The 7,309-nt window shown below is 47.7% G+C and overlaps 3 protein-coding genes across 3 annotated transcripts in view; 2 read left to right on the plus strand and 1 right to left on the minus strand.

Moving 5' to 3' along the window:
• Positions 1–465: 465 nt before the first annotated feature.
• On the minus strand, positions 466–4,518 carry TERG_00601 (CMGC/DYRK/DYRK2 protein kinase; the record flags this gene model as incomplete). The annotated part of the gene is made up of 3 exons (XM_003238562.2): positions 466–480; positions 607–1,704; positions 1,756–4,518. 3 exons carry the CDS (start codon positions 4,516–4,518, stop codon positions 466–468), a joined length of 3,876 nt encoding a protein of 1,291 aa, XP_003238610.2.
• A 143-nt stretch (positions 4,519–4,661) lies between these two features.
• On the plus strand, positions 4,662–5,006 carry TERG_11597 (uncharacterized protein; the record flags this gene model as incomplete). The annotated part of the gene is made up of 1 exon (XM_047750687.1): positions 4,662–5,006. The coding sequence occupies one exon, from the start codon at positions 4,662–4,664 to the stop codon at positions 5,004–5,006; it is 345 nt and encodes a 114-aa protein (XP_047605163.1).
• A 319-nt stretch (positions 5,007–5,325) lies between these two features.
• TERG_00602 (uncharacterized protein) overlaps positions 5,326–7,309 on the plus strand; it is a gene marked incomplete at its 3' end in the record, with an annotated part of 2,596 nt that continues 612 nt past the window's right edge. Inside the window, exons 1-3 of the mRNA XM_047747617.1 lie at positions 5,326–6,382; positions 6,450–6,584; positions 6,642–7,072. Of these exons, the coding sequence (XP_047603578.1) occupies positions 6,219–6,382; positions 6,450–6,584; positions 6,642–7,072 (730 nt within the window). The 5' untranslated portion in view covers positions 5,326–6,218. The remainder of the gene's footprint in view (positions 6,383–6,449; positions 6,585–6,641; positions 7,073–7,309) is intronic.

A 7,309-nucleotide genomic window follows, 5' to 3' on the forward strand; every position in this document is an offset into this window, starting at 1 on the left:
CGTATATCTTTATCCAAGTCTTCAAAGAATAGCATAGGGCAAAAGCTATAAAATGCGAGAAGTCCAGGAATAAGGCGTTATTATAAAAGCATAACACGCAACGCAGGTTTGTAACACATTGCAGTGACTCAAAACAGATGCACGCATGCAATGCCGGTATGTAAACTAGAAACAAGAAATGAAAAAATGTTGAAGAGAAAGAGAAGTAAAAGGCAAAGTAAATAATGTTAAAAAAAGAATATAGGGGTATGGGGTAAGGAAGAAATGGCTGGAGAGAAAGTGCCAGTAGAGTGGCAAGTAAACATAAATAACATAAACATCACTCAACACATCGATCCTTTGATCATAGTAAAGCCAAATAAATGAACTCGTATTGGTTAACTCGTTCAAACCTTGCTACGGAGACCAGCGCGGGCAAAAAAAGCGGTTGCGTTTGCCGCAACCTTGGAACATCATACATCATCCCTATACCTTTGTCTTCTGCACCATTACATGACGTTAGATATCCAATATGACCACCATAGAATGAAAAGAAGGGTTAAAAAAGAAGAAGACAGGAAGGTTGCCCATTAAGCAAGGGAGGGAACGCTGTTTGCATCAGCTTACCAAGCTGGTTGTTGCTGCCGCGGCTGCAAGATCTGGCTTCCCACTAGCATTCCTCGGCGTCACACGAGGCAAAGCGGAACCACCTGATGGAGGGATGTTGGACGCACGCTTTGGGGTCGCCCCCGGATTGGCCGTCGTCGTTGTGGATGTGTGGTGGAAGGTAGAGTGGCGCTTGGGTAAACCATGTTTGACAGGAGAATTGGTTGAGGAGTCTCGAAGGCGTGTTCCGTCGCTGCTTGAAGCTGTGGAAGGAGGATTTGGAAGGGGCCGACCGTTTAATGTAGCACTGGTAGATGCAAATCGCTTGACGGGTGACTGAGAATGCGAATGGTGCAGAGAGCGGGTGGAGCGTGGGGGAGCTCTAATACCAGTGATGAACTCATGTTGCATAGCATCACGCGGTGTCATTCTGCGAGCAGGGTCCCATCTCAAGCAGCGAGCAATGAAATCTAGGAACGCAGGATTATCACATTTGAGAGCCTGTCGGAGATCAGTTGAGCTGGGTTTGCGCCGGCGCCCCTTGGACGAGACAGTCAAACGAGGCTTTCCAGAGGAGTCAAAGAACAGTTTCTTCCTGGTACTCTTCTCGATAAGGTGCTTCTCAGGGGGTCCAAATATTTCCATGATACAGGCCAACTGCTCTTGTTCGTTCTCGCCGGGAAACAGTGGATACCCAGTATATAGCTCCGCGAGAATGCAGCCAAGAGACCACATGTCGATTGGCATTCCGTACGACATGCCTAGAATAACTTCTGGGGAGCGGTAGAAACGGCTCTGGATATATGTATACACCTTTTCATTTTCAAAGCAACTTGATCCAAAGTCAATGACCTTGATATCTCCACGGAGCGGATGTACGAGAAGTACGTTTTCGGGTTTCATGTCACAATGCACAACTTTGTGATTCTGGAGGAGCACCAGAGACATTAACATCTGTTTAGTGAAACGACGAATAATTTTGAGGGAGAATCCTCGGAAATCATGAGCCTTAATAAATTCATAAAGATTGATACCCAGTAGCTCCGTAGATATGCAGAGGTGTCCACGGAAATAAAAACTTTGGGTGAAGTTGACTACGCTGTGGCGGTTTTGTGGATCCTAAATCATGTTAGATTGGCCATTGTATTTAGAAAAAAGGGGATGACATACCCATTCTTTCAGCTTTTGAAGTATATTCACCTCAACCAGTGCCTGTTGATGGAAACGTTTTTTGTTACGAATAATCTTGACGGCAACAAGGGTGCCAGTCTTGTGATCAACGCAACGTACGACTTGACCGAAGCTGCCTTTCCCAAGGACATCAACAACCTCATATCGATAAGCAATATGATCGCCGATAACTATGTTATAGTCTCCACGTTCATCATCGTAGCCAAAATTGGCGGTCTGAGCATTAAGATCGCCGACATGCTTCTTGGCTTTGTGAGTACCGCAGAAGTAGATGTCCTTATAGTCAATGATTTCTCCTCGTTCAAAGATATTCAGACTTGCAATCTTTAAAGCTTGAGCTGGAGAAGCCCGTTCCTTAGGACCAGCTCTTCGCCGAAGCTCGTCCAATTCCCTTGCTGCCGACTCAAAATCCTTGCGCTTGCTTCCAAGCTTCCGCATTTCCTCTTCAGCTATGAGGTCATCACGGTCAAGTTCTCCTTCCTCAACTCGAGGCTTTGTAGATACAGGGGCGGGGGGCGGGCGCGGGCCTCCAAGTAACCGTTGTACAGGGTTCAAGATTGAGGATGATGAACTCTTGTTCGGCTGCGCCTCATCAATTATTTCCGTAGATGACTGAGTTACAACTGTCGGCCCTGGCTCGCCTGTTATGCTCTTGTTCCTTCGTGAAGAGATGCTAGCAACCACATTTGAAATAGATTGTTTTCGCTTGGCTGGCGCAAAATTCGTATTTGATGCAGGACTGGTTCGTGATAGATTATTAACGGAGGCTGAGGCGGGAAGTTTGGGAGGGGGCATATTCTCAAATTTGACATTATCTGCTGTTCCTGTATCGTTGCATCCTGTTTGTCTAGTTTGATCGAGGCTTATCTTTCTTTGCGGTGAGGGCGGTACAACGGTAGGGCTAGGATTAGGTTCTATGGTATCTGGTTCATATTTGAAGTTTAATGACTCGGAGGCAGAAATTGTAGAGAATTGGGTTTGTGGGCGTGGGCCAGTCAATTTGTTGGTAGAAGGCTTGGAGGCCACTTTATCACGCATAGAGTTCATTTCATCAGTACCTCGAGGCAATGATGAAGATATATATGGCGAAATAGTTCGGTTAGAAGATAATCCCATAAAATCTAGAGCGCTTGAGCTGTTTTGAGAACGGTAGCCGGTTTGGTAAGGTAGAATAAACTGTGAACTGTTGCTTCTAGACGTATGCGCGGGCATTGGCGTATGTTCCTGGGGGGCATGAGAAAAGCTGGTTTTAGAGGCCGTCATAGGAGTGCTTGGGGTCTTTGCCACCGTTTGGCGAGGAGGAGGAGGTGTAGTAGACCGGTTAGGAGTAAAGTCCTTTGGCTCCTTATCTCGTAGGGCATTAATTTTACTCGCAACAGGAGCGCTCAAAGGCATCAAGTTGAGTGGCGGTAGTTTCAGTGGTTGGAGACTTCTCTTCCCATGAGTGACAGTGGCTCGTGGTTTAAATTCAGAACTAAAGGCACGGTTGTCATGTTGCATCATGGCATCCCCTAGGAAAGTTTGATGAGCAGGTGTAGATGGTGCTTCGACTTCTGTAGCAGAAGCTGCGTCTTTTGGTGCTTGTCTCCTCGCTTCGAGTTCAAAGGGCATGCTGATCTGTCTAGGGGTAAAAGTTTGGGGTAGGTGAGCTTCGTTTTTGGGTGATTCGTACGCCTTTGGGATTGCAGGAACGGGTGGAACCTCCTCCTCTTCCTGATTTGAATGCTCTGTCCGTGGTTTAGGAGTTGGAAGTCTAGAAGTTGATATAGTCTGTGAAAGCCGACCCTGCAGAGAGCCACTGGAATTCCTAGCAGAGTTATAAGTTGTATTTGACGAGAGGGACACTCCTGAGCTATAAGATTTTCGGTGAGGGTCTGGTGTAGTGCGTGCCGATGAGGGCGTTACGCTTTTTCGAGGTATCATAGAAGGTGATGGTGCTGAGGAACGTGGGCGAGGAGAGTTTAACTCTAGTTGAGTAGGCGAGCGCTGTGGGATTGGAGGCGGATTAGGAACGAGAGACATTCGCTTCATCCTTCGAGCATCTGTGGGAGAAATCGTTCTTGCACCTAGGCCAGTCGGGTGATGTGGCATCATTGAAGACCGTTTCGACGAGGGAGTCGTGTTTAATGTCATAGTTCCTTTTCCAGGAGTCTGGATGGCAGTATTTGACGAGGACCGAGAATGATCGGAGCCGCCAGGGGTGATTTGGTTCTCTCTGTTCCCACGGCTAACAGGCTGCAGGGACTTTGCTTTCTGGCTCCTAGTTGTGTTTAGAAAAGAAGGGCCGCTGGATTGTTCCGTAGGTTGATGACTACCACGAGTTACATTGGTATTCACCCGTATTTCCCCCGTTGCATTTCTCTTCGCAAAGCTCTGACGCCTTCGAGGAGGGCCATCATCACCGTTTGCTTGAGACGTAACCGAAGCACCGGGTCCAATAGATTTCCGGGGTTGCCTAGGGCCAGCAGTGGAGGAGACTGGAGGTGTAGCATGACTTTGTCGCCTTGTACGCGTAGTTACAGGACCAGGCGTTGGCCCCGTTGAATTATGTACCCCACCTACACTTATACCCGTTCCAACACCTTCGAGATCGGGCTTCTGAGCATTGCTTTGTCTTCTGTTGAGGGTATTTGTCCGAGCAGGTTTAGGGCCAGAGACGGAGGAGGTTGTAGTCGACCAACGCGTTGTTGATTTGGGGGGAGATGGAGCAGATCCAATGCCAGCTACAAGTTGACCTGGCATAGGGAAGTGGCTAAGACTCGGTTCTTTTGAGGAGATACTGTTATGGAAATCATCGAAATTGATTGCTGGAAGGAATTCACTGCTCTCTGGGGGCGTATGGCTACCAATCTTTATCAAAATTAGTATTTTGTAAACATATCAGTATGTTGTCTTGGCAGCAGAAGACGAACCACATTCGGGAACGGCGTTTCAGATTTATTCTGGGAGTTCGAATGGGAGTGTATCGTTGTGCTATGGAAAGAACGAAAATAGACATTAGACAATTTGCTTATATCATTTGTGGTCAATGGAAGGAGAATATATACCGTCGCAATGATACCGGCCCGCCGATTGTTGGACCGCAATCCCGAATCGACTTCCTCCGCTTTGAAGTTGTTTCCTCGATTTGCTGGTCGGCGCTTTCACGAGAATGCAAAGAAGAAAACGATGCCTGGTTGGTAACCGGGACGATCGGTGAGTTCCTTTGCAGCGGCTGGCGATTTGTTTGAGCTATAACGTATGAATATAGGATTAGCACACATCTGCTTGAAGACAGAGAAAAAAAAAAAAAAACACTCAAGGTTAGCAAGACTGGGGGGTGTTTTATCACCATAAAATCGAGTTTCGTTGGGTCTAGAAGGCTCAGAAGGGTTCGAGTGCTGTACTGGCTGCTGCGTCACGGCCGGCAATCTCTGGGACGTCATGTCCGCCGGCATGCTGTCGAGGGATGACCGGAACGTTTGACTGGTAAGTCAGGATTGCTGTTCTTGCGCGGTGGCATCCAACGTATAACGCAGGTGACCTGACACACCTGATAATAGTGAAGAGGTTGTCTAGCCCGCACTCTCAGGGGGACCCGCCGCCGGATAACTCTCGGTCAAGGACTGTAAAGAGATGGACGGCAGCAGAAGCGACTTGCTCATTCCTGTTATGCTGCTACCGCGTCATGATGCTCGAAGACTTTGAATCACAACTGGCCCAGGAGCTGTTATTATTGCTGTTGCTCTTCTGACACTTGTCCCATCCACGTTTGGACATCCACCGACCTGCGAAATCGGTGGGCTGAACGCGAGCAGACCAAAAGTGAGATTTCTTGTTTGTCGAAAGGGATTTTGTATCGTTCGAGTCTCTTGTGGATCAAGCATCAAAAAGCAACCTGGTCAGTGAGGTACAGAATCCCCATGTAGGTACAGGAAACTCTCAACTCTGAGTGGTTGGTGGAGCTCTACCTTGACAAGATCAAGCGGGCGTTGGGTCGTTAGTTAATCCGCTATAGGAAAGCCACTTGCCACCGGCAGACCCTCACAAGGGCAGGAAACAATGAATATCCCGGCCTGCATCCAAACAAACAGCCTTGGTCACGATATTTTTATAAGGCGATGTTTCAATTGCGTGTTTGTCGCAGCCGCAAGTTCATTAAATTAAAAAGCGAAAAACAGGAACGAAGTCGCTTTTTGCCTTTTTTGGGACCCTTCGCTGAGGTAATGAAGATTAGATAATGAAGGCTAGTCTGTATAAGGTTAGCGCCTCCGGCCGAGATCACATGCTTAGCCTTTCCACTTTAGGAAGTAGTCGGGCATCCATTGAAGACAAGCAGCGACGTCACCGCGCAAGCAACGATACCAAACAACTTCATGATATAGAAGATGCATACTCTATATCTAGAGAGAGACGGAACAAGTTAAAAAGAGGAGCACCTATGTCAGAGAGTGACGGAGAAGATGGATGAATACACTGCGGAACTCTTCTCTGGCCAGGACGGCGGTAATGACGGCGACTCCCGGCCCTTGAGAAGTGTGGAGGAAGCGAAACCTCCCGTGAATCTAGACACTGCAAAGGAGGAGAATTCTCCCGGCCTATCGCTACAGGACCGGTTGCTTGCCAGGCAAGTCTTGTATCTTTCTCGTTCCATGAGAAAGGAGGAATATTGCCCACCCACTAACCGACATTAGGTTCCTCCAACAGCTGGTTCCATCAGAAGATGCTGGTAGTGATAAGGACGGAGGAGAGGAGGCTGATGCATCCTCAGAAAGGCCCCCATTCAGCCTTCCCACGATGACCAACAACTTCAGGCGTTTTAATGCAAGGTATAGTAAATATTGCGTGCCAACATTTGATAAACCTCCATTGCTAAGTCTCAATAGAATAGGGATAGTTTTTCGGTTTCAGTATAACGTGATCAAGCTACTGTCTTGGAGGCACAGGACCCAGACATGGTCCCTGATATGCGTCTACTCCTTTATCTGCCTCGATCCATACTTGCTGGCAGTGCTTCCATTTGTTCTAGTCCTTCTGTTAATCATGATACCCGCCTTCTTGACAAGGCACCCTCCGCCACCTCCTTCAACTTCAACATCTAGTACAACCCCATACTACTCCTACGAGGGCCCAGCTCTTGCTCCAGCTAAAACCATCAAACCCGCAGCTGAGACGTCAAAGGACTTCTTCCATAACATGCGAAATTTGCAAAACTCCATGGCGGATTTTGCCGCCCTTCATGATGCAGCTGTGTCACTCATTGCTCCCGCTACAAACTTTTCTGACGAAAAATTGTCGTCTTCCCTGTTTATTGCCTGTACCGGCCTGGCGGGTGCCATCTTTTTGGTGTCACATCTCTTGCCTTGGAGGCTTATGTTGCTTTTTGCTGGGAACGCCCTTATATTATCCAACCATCCAAACATAAAATCCCTTTTTGAGGCGGTCAAAGGTGCAACTGCGTCTCATAGTGCCTCTCAAAATAATGCTGAGGGCAGCAAGAAGTCATTCGATATTGATGGCTATTCCATACCCTTAACTATTTCTGGCATAATCG

Source organism: Trichophyton rubrum, assembly GCF_000151425.1.
Source record: "Trichophyton rubrum CBS 118892 genomic scaffold supercont2.1, whole genome shotgun sequence".
Taxonomy (NCBI): Eukaryota; Fungi; Ascomycota; class Eurotiomycetes; order Onygenales; family Arthrodermataceae; genus Trichophyton; species Trichophyton rubrum.